We start from the raw sequence: 17997 nt of genomic DNA on the forward strand, positions 1-17997 counted from the left end.
TTATTGATATTTCTCCCGGCTATATACAAACGCATGATTGCAAACTTGGAGATTGGCAGTTATTTCGCCATTATGCCCGTGGACATTCAGTTGTCTCCAGTTTCTCCTTTATGAAACAGCTGTGGTGAACTTTGAACACAATGTTCAAAAGCACTGTGAACTGTTTTCTTAGGTCAGGTTTCTACTGGGTTAAAGGTTTCATGCGGAATCACTCTAATGGCCGGCGAACTTAGAAGACTGTTTCCGGTTGCCCTTGATAAAGATGGCGGAAAGGGGGACCGTCTCCGCGGTCAGCCTAGGGCTTCGATGCCCTCACCAAGCATGGCGGCCTTTTGTGCCCGCCCCCATCGCTTACTCTCGTCGCCTTACACCACCAGTCAGTGGCAATGGCGGCAGCGTTTGCGGCTGTTCGGCGATTCGGCAACTTGCTTATCCCGCGTGAGTCACCTCTTGGTCTTTGAGGGGTCCTTTGAGCTGTCGTGCTGTCATCGCGACAGTTGGACAGAAAGGCCTGTCCAGGGTCACCGAGGGTTCGAACCCCTTATTAAACTCACAGGTCTATGTGCCCCCATCCAAAGGGCTTATGTCTTACAGTTGGGCCGCTGACAAGCTCAGTGTACTCAGTCTGGGGTGAGTACCATGATCACAGGGCTTTCTGGGTGGCGCTAGTGGTAAAGAACCTGCCTGCCAATGCAGGAGACTTAAGAGACACGGGTTCGGGTCGGGAAGGTCCCCTGAAGAAGGGCAGGGCAACCCACTCCAGTATTCTTGCCTGGAGAATCCCATGGACAGAGGAGCCTAATGGGCTATGGCCCAGAGGGTTGCAAAGAACGGGCTAGGGCCAAAGGGTTGCTTCACGACTAGAGCAACTTAGCGTGCACCACAGTCATGGGTCTGAAGTGATCCTCAGGCTGAGGCCTCGGATAAGTGCACCTGAATCTTAAAGTCTGGTGGTGGTGGTGGTGCTTTAGTCACTCCGTGGCGTCTGACTCTTGTGACACCATGGACTGTAGCCTTCCAGGCTCCTCTGTCCATGGGATTTCCCAGGCAAGAATACAGGAGTGGGTTGCCATTTCTTTTCCAGGGGATCTTCCTAATCAGGGCGGTCAAACCCGGTCCTCCTGCATTGCAGGCAGATTCTTTACTGAGTGAGCCACCAGGGAAGCCCCTCTTAAAGTCTGTATCCCCTAAACCGAGGCCTCTCATAGGCTGTGTCCCCCAACCTAGTGTCAACTGAGATGTGTACCCTCTGCTTTTGAAGGTGCTGTGCCCCGTATTCAGGGTCATCAAAGGCACTTCCTACCTCTGTCTCCCCAGGATTGACAGCCTCCAGCAACCTGGGTCTCAACCTTCGCCCAATGAGTGCCTTTACACAAGAGGAAGCCTCCAAAGCGTCCCCAGAAGAAGCCCCAGGCCACAGCTATGAGTCCCTTCGGGTGACAGCTGCCCAGAAACACGTTCTGCATGTGCAACTAAACCGGCCTGAGAAGAGAAATGCCATGAACAAGGCCTTCTGGAGGTCTGGCCTGCAGATCCTGGAGGCCTGCCTGCACGAGGAGGCAGGGGCTGGGGCACTGGGCAGGGGAGGGCCTGGGGGCAGGGGATTCCCACCCCAGACACAGCCCTTCCTCCTTTCCCCTTCTGCAGAGAAATGGTGGTATGCTTCAACAAGATTGCAGAAGATTCTGACTGTCGTGTGGTGGTGATCTCTGGTGCAGGAAAAATGTTCAGTTCAGGTAGCAGCTGCTCTCCACACCCACCCCTGCCAGTCTCCCCTGCTCCTGGGAGTAGAATAATGCTTCATAATTAGGGTTTTAAGCAGCTTCTAAATTCTGCTTTATATGCATGCTAAGTCGCTTCAGTTGTCTGACTCTTTGCGACCCATGGACTGTAGCCCACCAGGCTCCTCTGTCCATGGGGATTCTCTAGGAAAGCATACTGGAGTGAGTGGCTGTGCCCTTCTCCAGGGGATCTTTCTGACCCAGGGATCAAACCCATGTCTCATATGTCTCCTGCACTGGCAGGCGGGTTCTTTACCACTAGTGCCACCTTTTACTTGGGGAAGGTCTGCTTAAATCATTTTCAAATGTAGAAATTAGTCCAACAAAAGACAGGATCACGGGCTCTAAAGTCTGGTTTTCACGCTGAATCTATGGCCTTGATGAAGGCCCTTGACCTCTCAGTCTTTTTTTGGGTGTCAATAAAATGTGTTGTGATAATTACATGCTTTCTGGGAATTCCGTATCAAGTCCAATGTTAGGATTTGGTGCTTTCACTGCAGGGGCCCAGGTTCAGTCCCTGGTTGGGGAACTAAGATCCTGCCAGCTGCACATGAAGTGGCCAAGACCTTTTTTTCTTAAATACATGTTTTTGTGCAATTAATTTTGAACCTACATGAACTGATTTTCTGTTCATGTCTATTGGGTCTTTTGATTGTCCCACAAGTCTATTCATCAGGTTGGATAATTTCCATCGATCAGGTTCATCGTCTCCTTTGTCTTCTCTCTTCTGCTGTTAAACCCATCTAGTGATTTTTTTTTTTTAATTTCAAGGTGTAAAAAACCCAATACTGCAGAGCACAGTAACATGAGATATGCCTGTATCTTAGTTTCCTTTTTTTTTTTTATAGTTTCCATTCTTCTGCTGAAGTTTCATATCTTTTTATTCATCACAATCATATTTTTCTTTGCATCATTCAGCATGGTTACAATGGCTGTTTTTAAAATCCTGTCTCCTGATCCCAACATCGGGGCCACCTTGGGGTCAATCTCTGTTTATTACCTTTTCTCCTGAAAAAAAAAATGAGTCTCATTTTCCTGTTTCTTTGTTTTTGGAGTAAGGTTGGATTGCATGTATCCTGGATGTTGGACTATGGAAGAAAATGATATGGAAATTCTAGATCCTATTACATAATTCCAGAGTGCTGAATTTCCTGTTTTAGCAGCTACGTTGGTATCAGTTTTTAAATCTCTTTGCTGGGCTGTAGGTCTGGTTCATGGGTCTCTTGTTATAGAGATTTGGGCAGAGCTTATACACAGAATCTGGGGCTCTCCTCTCTGGCTGTCTGCTTTCTGGAATTTTACCCCTTCATTTTCCATCAGTTGAGGTCCCCCTGGACTCTGTCCTATGGTTCTTCAGGCACAACTTCACCCTGTACTCAGGTTAAATTTAAAAAAAAAAAACAGGTAACTCACTTGGCTGGTTCCTTCTAGAAGAATCTGCTTGGTATCCTCAGGTAATTGGACCTTGTTCATCTAGGGCACATAGTTGGCATCTGTGGGAGGCTCTATGCCAGAAGTGAGGGATCACATACACTGATTTCTGCACAGGGCGCAGCCCAGTGCTGGGGACCCAGTGGCGACTGAGATAGCCCCAGGCCCTGCCCCTCCTTCAGTGGGGAAGACTGGACATTAAACAATGTATTTCTTTGTGTTTCCTCTTTCCTTCTGTTCTATTTCTCTGTAACATCTTTGCCTGTCCCTTGTTTCCTTTTTCTGTTCTTCATTTCTTTGTTCATCCATTCAACATTCTGCGAGGTCACTCCAGTGTCAGCCCCCTTCCTGGGTGACCCCGACCTTGAAATAGGAAGCAGCCTGTTTTCTGACCCTCATTCTGATGAAGTGCAGGATGAGGGTTCATCTCTAGCTGTGCCTGGCCAGAGGTCCTCATCTTTCAGCTCTCAGTTGATTGTGCCCATTTTGTTCCATTTTCAACCTGAAGGCCAGAAAGAAGACATTTAGTTTAATTAGCAGTTTTAAAGATTGAATGAAACTGCTAATTAAAAAAAAAGTAGTCCAGACTTTACATTTGTGGAGTGTCTCTGAGCACTTTACACATGTTAATTAATTCTCACCACAGCCCTATGAGACAAGCTCAGTCATCATCCCCATTTGATAGATGAGGAAACTGAGACCCACAGAGAGGAAGAAGTGTGCCCAGTCCTCATTGTTGGGATTTTTGAATGTGGGCTGCCTGGCTGCAGAATCCTTGCCCTTCACCACTAAGTGACTATGGCCCAGGTGTGTGGCAAGCTGATTCAGAGTATTCCTGGCCCAGTAGCCAGCCACCTCCCACCCCTGCCACCTCCACACACCTTCACCTCTCTGTGAGCTTCTGATCTGAAGACAATGGCGATGCTATGAGCACCCATGGGTGCAGTGGTAAAGAATCCACCTGCCAGGCAGGAGACACAGGTTCGATCCCTGTGTTAGGAAGATCCCCTGGAGAAGGACATGGCAACCCACTCCAGTATTCTTGCCTGAGAAATCCCATAGACAGAGGAGCCTGGCAGGCTACAGTCCATGGGGTCGCAAAGAGTTGGACACAACTTAGCAACTCATCACCCCCCTCATCAGGTTGCATCGAGGATTAAATGAGTTAATAGGCACCAAATGTTAATTCATGTGAAGCTTTTATTGATGTAGCTGTTATTCTTGATGATGATGAATAACTTAATTATGACAGTGAATGAGATCTGAAACATTTAGATGTTCCCAGGGAATGAGATGAGAGACTCCTCAAAAATGAGTTCTGGCTCTGGAAGGGAAAGACCTCGTACCATGGTCTGGGGCCCTTTATTCCAAGGGGTTGCAGACAACCACCCATGTCTGCAGATCCAAGTAGGGCAGATAAACCAGCAAAGCCCGTGGGAGGAGGTGTCGCAAGTTGCCAAGCTGAGCTTGTTCTAGGAGTAAGCGTGGTTCCCACTGAGTCATACAAGCTTCTCGGACCTGGTGTGGAAGCCAGCAGATGCCTACAGACTGATGCAGGTGGTTCTGGCCTTGGCAGAGATGGAATGTATAACAATAGGACCTATTGTGATGCCATTACATGCCAGGCACTGCTCAAAGCGCCATGAGCTCTGTCTCTTGAATCCTTGCAGCCCCATGAGCTCTAGGGAGGGTTTTAGCCTCAATTTTCAGAGCAGAAACCCAAGACCCAGAGAATGGAGTGACCTGGCTGAGGTCACACAGAGTTCTTTTTTTTTTTTAATAATTTTATTGTATTTATTTATTTTGGGCTGTTCTGGGTCTTCATTGCTGCAAGGGCTTTTCTCTAGTTGTGGCGAGCAGGGGCCACTCTCTAGCTGTTGTATGAGGGCTTCTCATTGTGATGGCTTCTCTTGTTGCGGAGCACGGGCTCTAGGGTGCAAGGGCTTCAGTCGTTGCAGCTCCTGAGTTCTAGAGTGCAGGTTCAGTAGTTGGGGTGCCCTGGTTTAGTCACTCCACAGCATATGGGATCTTCCTGCCCAGGGATCAAACCCATCTCACCTGCATTGGCAGACGGATTCTTTACCACTGAGCCACCAGGGAAGCCCTATTTTATTTTTATTTGAAGGATAATTGGGGTTATATCCTACTCATATTTAACTTGCACAAATTCAGCTCTACCAAGTCAACACTCCTCTGTTCTCGCTCATTTAAACAAGCTGCAGAGGCCACAAATCTATAGACGGTCAGGGGTATGGCCAAATGTGGGACTGATTTTTCCAGCTTTGTCAAATTGCACTGTTCAGACAAGTGAAAAATGAGAATGATTAACCTCAGGAAGAAGAAAATTCTGCTCAGAACCATCCTGTAGCTCCATCTCACTCAGAGTCAAAGCCAAGTCCTCCTTTTGGCCCACGAGGCCCCACAGAATCTGCCTCTGTCACCTCTCTATCCTTGGCTCTTCCTACTCTCCTTGTTCACTCTGCTCCACTATGCTGGCCTCCTCCATGGTCCTCACGCAGACACCAGGGGCACTCCCACCCTAGGGCCTCTGCACTGGCTGTCCCTAACATTGAGAACTGTCTTATCCCAGATATCTGTACAGTTTCCTCCCTCTGGTCCTTCAGATCTTTACTCATATGTCACCGTTTCAGTGAGAGGGTCCTTGACCACCCCAGTTAATAATGCAACAGCCCTCACTGCACATGGCGTATGCCTGTGCACATGCGCACGTACGTGCGTGCACACACACACACACACACTCACACTCCGTTCCATTTCCCTCCTTTAATTTTTTTAGTACTTTTCTCCACTGGACAAAATGAATTTTCTCATTTGTTTGTTTCCCCCCAGAAGAGCAGCCCCTGCGGGCAGAGCTTGTTGTCTGTGTTGTTCATTGATGAAGCACCTGCTGTGTACTAAGCTGTGTTAGGCACAGGGATAGAGTGGGAGGCAAAAAGCCAAACGCCTTGCGTGCACGCACATGCCTGTGCATGTGTATGTGTGTGTGTGTAGCTGACAAGCTCCTCTGCTCATGGATCTCACATCCTAGAGAGGGAGACAGGCACACAATTATGTGATAACAAGAGGGCAGTGTGGGAGGCACAGCAGAGAAAGGAGGTGAAGGGTGACAGGCAGCTATCGAGCCAGGGTGGGGAGGAGGGCCTCCCTGAGGAGGTGGACTTTGCCCTGTGGCTTGAACAGTGTGATGGAGTCAGTCTTAAGACCATTGCTGGGGAAAGGCTGCTCTAGGCAGAGGGAGGAATAGGCATGAAGGCCCCAGGAAGGGAATGTGTCGCGTTGTTGTAACAGCTGGTGGAGGCCTGCGTGCCCAGTGGAATAGGTTAGAAATGGTGCTTGTGCAGAGTTGGTAAGGTCCTGGTATAAGACCCCGCATTTTGTTCTATATGAGAGGGATGGATGGATGGGAAGAAGAGAGGGCCCTGAGGTGATCACAAGGGCCCTGAGGCTGTGTGTGAGGAACAGAATGTGGGAGCAGGTCAGTGGAGGAAAAGGTCGAACTTGGGATTGTCTTAAGGTTGGAGTGACAAAGACTGCTCCATTTCTGACCTCCCTGTCTTAGGAAACATTACCACCTTTGACGAAATTAGTGTTAGTTGCTCAAGTCATGTCCAGCTCTTTGAGATCCCATAGACTGTAGCCCAGTCCACAGAGGAGCCAGCCCTTCTGTCCATGGGATTTTCCAGCAAGAATACTGGAGTGGGTTGCCATTTCCTTCTCCAGGGGATCTTCCCGACCCAGGGATCAAACCCAGGTCTCCTGCATTGAAGGCAGATTCTTTACCGCCCAGAGCCAGCTTCATGGCTCTGGGTTTGAAATCTCAGTTCCACTGCTCACAAGCCAGGGTGACCTTGGGCAAGTGACTTAAGCTCCCTGTGCCTTAGTTTCTCCCCCGATAAAATGGAGATAGTAATAGGACCTACCTTAGAGGATCACTGTGAGGCTAAAGTGAGCAGAGACTCAATACGTGTTAACTTGTATTGCCCTTCACACCCCAAATGCAACCCCTCCAGAAGTCCTGTGTGAGTTGCTTTCTCCACTGTGGTGGTTTGCCTGGCCTATGACCTCTAGTCGGGGCAATGAGTAGGGCCTGGGAGGCTAGGTGAGCCTCCCCACATCTCCCCACCAGGTATCGACCTTATGGACATGGCTTCAGACCTCCTTCAGCCCGCAGGTGATGACAGTGCCCGCATCAGCTGGCACCTCCATAGCCTCCTCACCAGATACCAAGAGACCTTCAGCGTCATCGAGAAGGTGACTCTGGAGTCTAGCAGGGTGTCCCCCCAACCTGCTGCTCCCGGACCAGCCTTGACCCTGCCCTTTCTGTCCCCTTCCAGTGCCCTAAGCCGGTGATCGCCGCCATCCATGGAGGCTGCATTGGCGGAGGTTGAGTCTGAACCCACCCACCCCAGATCTGTTGCTAGTTAGACTTTGCCCCAAGGTGCAAGCCCCTGCTCCCCACTCTGGGAATGGGTGTGGGTCAGTCCTGTGGTTGTTCATTGTCTCTGGCCTCTACTTCCCAGGAGTGGATCTCATCACTGCCTGTGACATCCGATACAGTACCCGGGATTCTTTCTTCCAGGTGAAGGTGAGCCATTCTCCCAAGCTTCTGCTCCCTTGGGTCCTACTGAGGGCTGAGAAATGAGTGGCAGAGCCGGGTCAGAGCAGGGACGGAGCAAGCTAAAGGGGGTGGGAGTGAGCCTCTATGGCTTCATGGAAGAGTTAGAATTGAATCTTAAAAAGTAAAACTTGGCCATTGAGGACATCAAGGGGAGGTCACGGAGTCAGTGTGAGGTCAAGAGTGAGTCAAGGTGTGGGGGAGGGGAAGAGGGTGGGGGCTTTGCTCAAGTCAGTGCTGGAGTGGGTAGGAGGCAGGATGGAGCTCATGGATGGAGGGGGTCAGGGCAAGGCTTTTCCTGGAGATAGATGCAGCTGACTTCAAAGAGTTGGGAGGACAGAGGAGTTGGAAGGTGGGCTATATTCTAGAGCGAAGGAACCTATATGGGCAAAAGTCTGTGGATGGGAATGAAAAGGGGTGTCTGGGAGGGGCGTCTCCGAGGTGAGAGTGTGCTGGGACTCTGAGGTAAATGCAGAGTTTCGCTGGCATTGAGGCTGCAGTGGGGACAATACTGGGCAGAAACCAAGCACTAACACTATGGCTTCCCCCAGGAGGTGGACGTAGGTTTGGCGGCAGATGTGGGAACCCTGCAGCGACTGCCCAAAGTCATCGGGAACCAGAGGTGGGTGAGAGGAACCTGGGGAAGGGGACAGCAGAGCATCTCCTAAACCGGATGCCATCCTCTTGCATGTCCTGCCCTCTTGCAGCCTGGTCAACGAGCTGGCCTACACTGCCCGCAAGATGATGGCTGACGAGGCCCTGGAGAGTGGACTGGTCAGGTAAGGGCTGAGGCCTGTGCTGGATAAGAATTCAGGGACAGGCAGACTTGGGTGGGGCTCCCTGGATTCCCATGCACCTTAACTCATGGATTCCAAGTGGCCTCCTCTCTGTGGGTGGTCTGGAGTCTACTGCCTTGCTCCGATTGGTCCATTTCACCAGTGCTGTCTTCCACTTTCTACTGCGATTGGTCACTTCTTCATCCATGGGAGGGAGAGGAGAGCTCTTCTCAGATTGCCTGATTTCCGATTCCTTTCATCCTCAGCCGGCTCTTCCCAGACAAGGAGAGCATGCTTGATGCGGCTTTCACCTTGGCAGCTGAGATTTCCAGCAAGAGCCCCGTGGCGGTGCAGAGCACAAAAATCAACCTGATCTACTCCCGCGACCATTCGGTGATGGAGAGCCTCAACTATATGGTGAGACTCTCCATCCAATCGGTCACACCCATCTCTGATTCCTTGAGTGACCAATCAGGACCCAGCGGCCATTTACAGGCCTTGTCCTCTGATTGGCTCGCTGCTATCTCCCTCCCATTTTTCATTGGTCCAACGAAAATCTTCCTGTATTCTTTCTATTACCGGCTGCCATCTTTATCCAGAAATCCTGGAACATGAGCATGCTACAAACAAAAGACATCATGAAGTCTGTCCAGGCCGCAATAGAGAAGAAGGATCTGAAGACCGTCTCCTTCTCTAAGCTCTGAGAGGCCTGTCATCCCAGGTCTTGACGCAGGGGTCTGGCTTTGCCCTGCCTCCTGCCTGCATGTTCTCATTCACGGGAAGGGAGGATTCATAAAGATGGTCCAGCTTGCTGTCTTCTCAAGTCTTCCAGTTTTTATCTTTATGATACATTTCTTCCTGCCTTATCTTTGCCCCACGAACAGTAAAGCAATGTAAAGAACCCGGTGTCCTTGTTGGAAAGAGAGGCGAGGCAGAAAGAGTAGGTAGATAAATGACCCTGGGGGCTCTAAGGACCACGGTTGTGTTGAATGTTGGGAATAGAGATTTGACCAATTGGGAACGGGAGCTGTGCACATGATGACCATTCAGAGTGTTGGTGGGCAGGCCAGGCCTGGTAGAAAGTCATGTGATTCCCTTTAGGTTGATGAGGCTACAGATGGTCTCCCTGCCTGCTTTATGCTTAAGGGCAGAGTCTACCCTGCCTGGTACCCACTCACCACAGAACATAGTGGGATCTGGTGCTGGAGTGTGGCTAGGAGTCAGCTGCTACACACTCTTGGGCCAACTGCCTCACTTCTTTAGGTTTCGAGTTTTCCATAGGTAATCTCAACCTCCTGGGGAATTAGGACTAGGCGCTTTCACTGCGGTGGCCCAGGGTTCAGTCCCTGGTCAGGGAGCTAAGATCATACAAGCCTGGTGGCACTGCCAAAAAAATTAATTAAAAAAAAAACAACTAACCTCCTGGATTTATGTTTGGAAAGAGAGCAAAGTATTATTTTCCCTCTGTCTTTGAGTATTTTAGCATTACTTTGGTGTCTTGTATATGCCACATCCTATTCTGCATATTTATTAATTTAGTGACTACTTTCAAGGACTCTATGAGGTTGATACTATTAATATTCTCCCATTTAACAGACAGGCAAATGGGCAAATTGAAGTGAAGGCACTGACCCAAGATCAAAGCCAAGAAATGGCAGAGGAAGGAATTCAACCGAGAGCTTCTGGCTCCAGAAGTTGGTGATCTAAAGCACTACATACACAATATAATGTACATAGTAGAGCCATGCAGTGGGCAGGCAATAAATTTAGGTCTTTTCACGTTCCTGGGGGTACCAAGAGTGCCCAGGTCCTCCCTGCTTTCACTTTTTTCATTGCCCATCTGTTCTGAGCCACTCCTTTTAGCCTTGCCCTGCCCAACCCTCCTGGCCTCACCTTCCCTCTGCTAACAAAGGGCCAGTCAGGTTTTATGGGCTCTGATAAGGGCCAAAGTTCACCAGCACTTCCTCTTTACAAAAGAGCCTAGAGCGGCTCTGAGCTCAGTTGCACCAGGTGTGGCCCCAGTGATCTGGATGCTGGTTGGTCACTAGTGAGGCTGGTAAGAGAAGGGAGCCTGGGATGTGCAGAAGAGAGACCCCACCATGGACCCTGCCCTGCCAGCCACACCCTTATCCTCAGCTATAAGAGCCACCCACCACCTGCTAGCTGCCACCATTCACGACTCCTGCAGCTTTTCTCACAGGAGAAGTCACCAGCCCAGCCTCTAAAGATGGCCTTTGTCCCTGCACCAGGCTATCAACCCACCTACAACCCGGTGAGATACCCTAACCCCGGGGTTAGCTCCACCCGGACCTCCACGCACCCATTTATCCTCATCCTGAGCCTCAGAGGCACCCATCTGTGACCCTTGGGGCTGATTTACCCAGTAGTGACCCTGGAGCCTGACTTACTCCCACTCTGACTCTCAGGCTATTTGCTTCCATCTCTAACTCAGCTCTCTTCATCTCACTGATCCCTCCCACTTTGGTTTCCTCTCCCTTGCTTAATGGAGTGGGGCTGGAGGGGCTTCTGAATAAGTGGTAAGGGCTGCAATAGGGAGATGGCCTTTGAGGCCCCTCACCCAACCCCATCTGCAGACGCTGCCCTACCACAACCCCATCCCAGGAGGTCTCAGAGTTGGAATGTCCGTTTACATCCAAGGAGTGGCTAGCGAGCACATGAAGAGGTAAGACCCTCACCTGTGCCAGGCGAGCAAAGGAGGAAGTGGGGAGAGAAGGGGGTGACTACAAATGGGGCTTCCAGCCCAAATGCAGGAGGCCTACTTCCCTTCCTCCACCCTGGCTGAGAAGAGGACTCTATGTCACTGCATCGGATGGCCAAAGACCAGCCCTGGTCTGGGGAGTCCAGGGTTTGGTGATCAGATCAAGAGGGGGACCCTCGGGACTGGGAGGTGTCAGGGAGACTCACTATGACAGGTGGCCCCAAACTTGGAACACTGGATTGGAATTGATGGGTATGATAGCATGAATTAAGATCATGGGCTCAGAACTGGTCCACTTGAGTTCACATCCCAGATCTGTCACTTACCAACAGTGTGACTGGGAAAGCTCTGTGTGCTTTACTTTCTCATCTATAAAATGAGTTTTGAGGATTCAATGTGTAAAATGTGTAAAGTAGTATAATCAGTGCTACAATAACTTAGCTTTTAAAAAAATGTTATTTTATTAATTTATTTACTTTTGGCTGCCCAGGGTCTTCATTGCTGCATACAGGCTTTTCTCTAGTTGCAGTAAGGGGGCATTACTCTCTAGTGGCAGTGTGCGGGCTTCTTATTGTGGTAGCTTAGCTTGATGTGAAACACAGGCTCTAGAGCTCGGGCTTAATAGTTGTGATGCATGGCCTCAGTAGTTGCTGCTCACGAGCTTAGTTGCCCTGGCACACCTGGAATCTTCCCAGACCGGGGATTGAACCCGTGTCCCCTTCACTGGCAGGCAGAGTCCCAACCACTGGGCCATCAGAGAAGTCCTTAGATTTTTTTTTTTTATTTTATTTTATTTTTAAACTTTACATAATTGTATTAGTTTTGCCAAATATCTTAGATTTTTTTTTATGGCTTTAAAATAGGATCGTCGTTTCTTTGTTCATTTTTTATACATCCGCTGAGTGCCCACTCTGTGCCTAGACGCTGGGAACAGCAGTCAACAGGACAAAGATCCCTGGAGCTGACATCCTAGTAGAGGAGATGGATAAAAAATAAATTTAACTCAAATATACAATTTGGCAAATGGTGATAAATGCTATGGAGACAAATAAGGAGAGAAGAGAGATGGGGAGCAGATGTGGGGGAGAGGATGTGGCATTGTCCCATTAAATAAGGTGGCCAGGGAAGGGAACTTTTCAGCAAAGACCTGAAGGAGGTGAGGGAGGGAGTCTGGGGTGTGTCTGAGGTGTATCTGAGTGCAAAGTCCTGAGGCAGGTGTGTGCCTGCACCCTTGCGGTAATTTGTGGGATGCTGATGTGAAATGAGCTGTGGAAAGTGCTCGGATTTGGGTCTTCCGGACGACAGAGAATGAGATGGTTGGATGGCATCACTGACTCCATGGACATGAGTTTGAGCAAGCTCCAGGAGTTGGTGATGGACAGGGAAGCCTGGCATGCAGCAGTCCATGGGGTCGCAAAGAGTTGGACAGGACTGAGCAACTGAACTGAACTGAGAGTCCCTCTGGCTGCACCTGGGGAATGGGCTTCAGGAACTGGGGACCGGGATAAAGAGACTTGAACTGATAGATTTCAAGTTTGTCGGGGCAAACGCAGGAGTCCCAGGGCTGGTCCTATTTGAAACTGGGTGGGGGAAGGATTTCTCATAAGGACAGGGAGTAAGCGACGGGGTAGCGATGGGAAACTGCCCCTTGGAGTGCGGCCAGGGGTACAGCCCTCCGTGTCCCGCCAGGTTCTTTGTAAACTTCGAGGTGGGGCAGGGCCAAGGGGCAGACGTCGCCTTCCACTTCAATCCCCGCTTTGATGGCTGGGATAAGGTGGTCTTGAACTCGAAGCAGAACGGCTCGTGGGGCCAGGAGGAGAGGAAAATGAGCATGCCCTTCCGCAAGGGCGCGGCCTTCGAGCTGGTGTTCATGGTCATGACGGAGCACTTCAAGGTCAGAGCCGTGGGGGCGGGGCCTCCCCGCCCCGCTCCTCCCTCCCTCCTTTTCTTCCTTTCTTCCTGCCTGCCTGCCTGCCTGCCTTTCTTCCCTTACTCCTTCCCACCCGCCGTTTCTTTCTTCTTTTTCCCTCTCTCCCTTTCCCCTCCCTCCTCCCTTTTTTCTTTTCTTTTCCTTCTTTCCTGCCTATTAGCCAATTCTTTTTCTTTTAATTTTTTTTTCATTTTAGAACTTTTTAAATACAAATTCTCTCATCTCTTTTTCTTATTCCCATTCCTCCACCGTGGAGACCCTTCTGACATGTTTCGCGTTTATCATCTTGCCCCTCTGTGTTCTTGTGAGATTGAGATTTGTGTTAGTCGCTTCAGGCGTATCCAACTCTTTGCCACCCCATGGACTGCAGCCCGCCAGGCTCCTCTGTCCCTGAAATTCTCCAGGCAAGAATACTGGAGTGGGTTGCCCTTCTCCTCAGGGGATCTTCCTGACCCAGGCGTCGAACCCAGGTGTCCCCCATTTCAGGCAGACTCTTTAACTTCAGAGCCACTAGGAAAGCCCAAACACACGCAAAAGGAAGCACCGAATTGTGGGAAACCCTCCTCTCCTGGGCCAGGGCTGATAGCTGTCAATTCCAGGTCTGTCTGCTCCCATCTCTACCTGCCACTTCCCCTCCCCTATCATTTAACTGCAAATCCTAGATATCATATAATTTCATTCATAAATATTTTTGTTTTGACCCCATGTCAAAAAGCTCCCTATTGCCTGCTTCCTGTTTCTGCCTTCCCAAGGTCATGGGTGCCGACTCTGACCTTACCCCTGCCGTCCAGGTGGTGGTGAATGGGACTCCCTTCCATGAGTTTAAGCACCGGATCCCGCTGCAGATGGTCACCCACCTGCATGTGGATGGCGACCTGATGCTTCAATCAATTAACTTCATTGGAGGCCAGCCTCCCTCAAACCAGGTGTGTGGTGTCTCTCTCTCCTGTCTGCTTGTTTCCTTCCTTAATTCGTGCCCATGTTTACTTATTTCCTGGGCACTTTCTCTGTGCCAGACCCACTGCTGGGTGATTCCATGGACCCAGCGGCAACCAAGACAATCTACTGGGAAGATGGCTCTGTTGCCAGATGGTGGTGGCCACAGGTGGTCAGTGCGGGGGTGGGAGGTATACAGGGGATTTGGAGAGTCTTTCTTTTTCTAAGGTATTTGAACCATTTCCTACACCATCATTTTGTTTATTTTCACTTATTTTTTTGGCTGTGCCACTTGGCTTACAAGATCCTTGTTCCCTGACCAGTGATTGAACCCTGGCCCTTGGTGATGAAAGTGCAGAGTCCCACCCTCTGGACCATCAGGGAATTCCCTGCAGGGTCTTAAGGAAGGACTTTCTGAAGGAGACATAGGTGTGTGAGCTGAGTCAGAAAGCACAGACCCAGTGACCAGGAAACCCACTCCCAGGTCCATAGTGAACGATTGGCCACCAAAATACAGGCACTAGAACCCTCCCAGCAGCACCACTTGGAGCAGCTCAAACTCCATACCCCTGGCATGTTGTTTAGCTGAGGGCTCTCCCCTTCCCAACCTGTGAGTCCCCCAGTCCCTCCCAGGGGAAAGTACTCTCTGACGATCATCAGCCCCATTCTACAGATGTGGGAACTGAGGCACAGAGAGCTTAAGTAACTTGCCCAAGGTCTTGGAGCTTGTAATTGGCAGAGGCACAGATCAAACCACTCTGCCTCCCCAGTGAGGAATGTCTTCATCCATAGGTAACCTCAGGCCTAGGGTAACCTCATTTTACTCTTGCGCTCCATCAATGTATTGTATTATTTTTTTAGTTTTTATTTATTTATTTTTGGCCTCACTGCCAAAAATGAGGGAATTCCCTCATCAATGTATCTTTAAAAAAAAAAAATGGAAATTCCCTGGTGGTCCAGGGATTATGACTTTGTTCTTTCACTGTTGAGCAATTGGGTTCGATCCCTGGTCAGGGAACTAAGATCCCACCAAATGCACAATACAGGCAGGAGAAAAAAAAAATGAAGCTATTTTTTAAAACTGGCTTAACACAGAAGTCAAGGCAGAAAGGAGTTCATTAGAAACAGAGAGAAAGGGTAAATAAAAATTGTCTAGATGGGGGAAAAGGTTTTCTGGGCACAAGAAGCCACAGTTGAGAAGGTGAGGGCAAGTGAGAGAGAAACAAAGGCAGGGAGAGCCAGAGACTGAGAAAGAGAGAGTCTCACACAGACTGAAAACGCCTGAGACAGACAGGGGAGAGATGGGAACTTGGCTGGTAAAAGCACCCCTGGTTGCCTCAGGGTGGTCACGCAGAGTGAGGGGCAAATCGTGGTTGGTGATGAGGTGAGCAGAGTATTATGTGGGCTTGGGAGGTGTTCTGAGGATGCTCACTTTATTGCGGGACTCCTGGATTGAGGAGGGAGGTGAGGAGTGGATGAGGGTCCTGGGACAGCAGGAAGCCAGGAGGGGGCAGGTATCAGCCTTGTCCTAGAGGGGTGGGGAGAGGTGCACTGAAGATCCCTAAACTTGATGAGTTCCTTGCCATGAATGAGCCATCTGGGCACACCCAGAGTTCCCATGGATGGTGGTGGCGGGCTGCCCTGGGGCAGGCATCCTTGACACCTTCCAGGCCCTAGTTTGGGGCCCCCCTCATTGCCTCCTTCTCCTCTCTCCACAGATGCCCATGCCTGCTCAGGCATACCCAGTAAGTACCTGCTGGTGGGTGATGGACTTCCCCTCGAGGTGTGGGTTCAGTGGCTGAGGAGGCCCTGGGGCCCCCCTCATTGCCTCCTTCTCCTCTCTCCACAGATGCCCATGTCTGCTCAGGCGTACCCAGTAAGTACCTGCTGGTGGGTGATGGACTTCCCCTCGAGGTGGGGGTTCAGTGGCTGAGGAGGCCCTGGGGCCCCCAGCCTCTCATCACTCATGTCTTCCTTCTATCCATGTAGAGTCCCGGACAGTACTATCAACAACAAAGCAGACTGCCTGTAAGTGGGACAGTGTATGGCCATTTGGGTGTTGGGTGGTAAGAGCTGGGGGTGGTCAGATTGGATCCCAGTTGTATTAATCCAGCACCTAGAGATATGCCTGCATGTAGTAGCTGTTGTTGTCGTTTAGTCGCTCAGTCGTGTCTGACTGTTTGTGACCCCATAGACTGTAGCCCGCCAGGCTCCTCTGTCCATGGGATTCTCCAGGCAAGAATACTGGAGTGGGTTGCCATTTCCTTCTCTGGGCGAACTTCCCAACTCAGGGACTGAACCCACATCTCCTGCATTGGCAGGTGGATTCTTTACCTCTGAGCCATCAGGGACTGCCCCTGTATGCCATAGGTGTGCCCTAATTTTTGTCGAATATTACAGAATAGTATCTCCTCTTCCTCACTTCACAGACCATGGAGGGACCCCCAGCCTTCAACCCGGTAAGGTCTCTGGCAGGAGTTTAGGGTTCTGTGGTGGGCAGTTTGTGGGAAAACAGGAGTGGGAGGTCCTGAACCACTGGGAGCCCTGAGAAGTTTGGAAACAGAACGGGCAGAGCACATTTGGGACAGGAGGTGGGTGGGGAGAGGGTAGAATTGGTGGTCGGAGTCGGTGGGGCTTGGAGGTTTGGAGCGTTTCCCAGGATAAGTGAATGCTCCTCTCTGAAAATTCGTCCCTGCCTCTGGCTTCTGGGGACCTGAGAGATGTTGGGGTGTTGTGTTTTCTTTCCACAGCCCGTGCCATTTAATGGGAGACTGCAAGGGGGGCTCATAGTTCGAAGAACCATCATTATCAAGGGCTACATACCCCCTACAGCCAAGAGGTACAGAATCTAGATTGAGGTGTGAAATCTCTGTCACCATCATCGCTCAAACCTAGGAGTCTGAACCCCTAACCCCCTCCTCCATTGGAGACCCCGGAGTCCAGGCCCCAGTTCCCTCTTTCCTTGGGGAGCAAGGTGCTCCCCCAGCCCCCCTCCCATACCCCCACCTTACTCCTGCCTTCCTCTCTGCCCCAGCTTTGTCATCAACTTCAAGGTGGGATCCTCTGGGGACGTGGCTCTGCACATTAACCCCCGCATGACCGAGGGCGCTGTGGTTCGGAACAGCTTTCTGAATGGCTCTTGGGGATCTGAGGAGAGGAAGGTCTCCTACAACCCATTTGGTCCTGGACAGTTCTTTGATGTGAGTCTGGGGTTTCTTTCCCTGCTTCCCTCTGAAGCGTCTGTCTTGGCCCTGGCCTCATACCTGCCCTTCTCCCTGCAGCTGTCTGTTCGTTGTGGTGCAGATCGCTTCAAGGTGTATGCCAATGGCAAGCACCTCTTCGACTTCTCCCATCGCCTCTCAGCCTTCCAGAGGGTGGACTTGGTGGAGATCCACGGTGATGTCACCTTGTCCTACGTCCAGATCTGATCTATTCCTGGGGCCATAACCCTTGGGAACACAGAGGAATGGTTGGATTTTTAGGTGGACCCTTTCTAAGCCCCTAATAAAATGTCTGAGGGTGTCTCATGAATGTATGTGACTCCATTCACTTCCCTCATTGTCTCTTTCTTTTTGATTCAGCCATCCAGTCATCTGGTCATCCATCTTCTCATCATAATAAACCTAGGCCTTTGAGTGTATCAACCCATTCACTCCTCACAATGCCAGTAGGTAGGAACTATTAATATCTTCCATGTGTAAATGATGAGGAAACAGGCAAAGAAAAATGAAGTTCACTGCCTAAGGTCACAGAGTCCTTAAATGGCAGAACCAGGATTCAAATCGAGG

At 50.3% G+C, this 17997-nt stretch overlaps 2 protein-coding genes across 5 annotated transcripts; both read left to right on the forward strand.

Annotated features, from left to right (window-relative positions):
* Window positions 1-313: 313 nt before the first annotated feature.
* Window positions 314-9525, forward strand: ECH1 (enoyl-CoA hydratase 1). 3 transcript variants are annotated; one of them, XM_027515896.1, is made up of 10 exons: window positions 314-438; window positions 1318-1519; window positions 1648-1736; window positions 7360-7484; window positions 7568-7616; window positions 7754-7818; window positions 8400-8470; window positions 8556-8627; window positions 8891-9041; window positions 9224-9525. In XM_027515896.1, the coding sequence occupies exons 1-10, from the start codon at window positions 387-389 to the stop codon at window positions 9326-9328; spliced, it is 981 nt and encodes a 326-aa protein (XP_027371697.1). In that variant the 5' UTR covers window positions 314-386; the 3' UTR covers window positions 9329-9525. The 3 variants fall into 3 exon arrangements, with proteins under 3 accessions (XP_027371697.1, XP_027371698.1, XP_027371696.1); XM_027515895.1 differs by lacking the exon at window positions 314-438 and adding an exon at window positions 507-630; XM_027515897.1 differs by lacking the exons at window positions 314-438; window positions 7360-7484; window positions 7568-7616 and adding an exon at window positions 501-630.
* A 557-nt stretch (window positions 9526-10082) lies between these two features.
* On the forward strand, window positions 10083-17740 carry LGALS4 (galectin 4). 2 transcript variants are annotated; one of them, XM_027515898.1, is made up of 11 exons: window positions 10798-10896; window positions 11219-11307; window positions 13033-13237; window positions 14065-14199; window positions 15928-15954; window positions 16059-16085; window positions 16199-16237; window positions 16639-16668; window positions 16960-17048; window positions 17244-17409; window positions 17491-17740. In XM_027515898.1, exons 1-11 carry the CDS (start codon window positions 10852-10854, stop codon window positions 17635-17637), a joined length of 999 nt encoding a protein of 332 aa, XP_027371699.1. In that variant the 5' UTR covers window positions 10798-10851; the 3' UTR covers window positions 17638-17740. The 2 variants fall into 2 exon arrangements, with proteins under 2 accessions (XP_027371701.1, XP_027371699.1); XM_027515900.1 differs by having other exon boundaries at window positions 10083-11307; window positions 12207-13237.
* The last annotated feature ends 257 nt before the right edge of the window (window positions 17741-17997 follow it).

The sequence above is a fragment of the Bos indicus x Bos taurus genome, chromosome 18 (assembly GCF_003369695.1).
Source record: "Bos indicus x Bos taurus breed Angus x Brahman F1 hybrid chromosome 18, Bos_hybrid_MaternalHap_v2.0, whole genome shotgun sequence".
Classification (NCBI taxonomy): domain Eukaryota; kingdom Metazoa; phylum Chordata; class Mammalia; order Artiodactyla; family Bovidae; genus Bos; species Bos indicus x Bos taurus.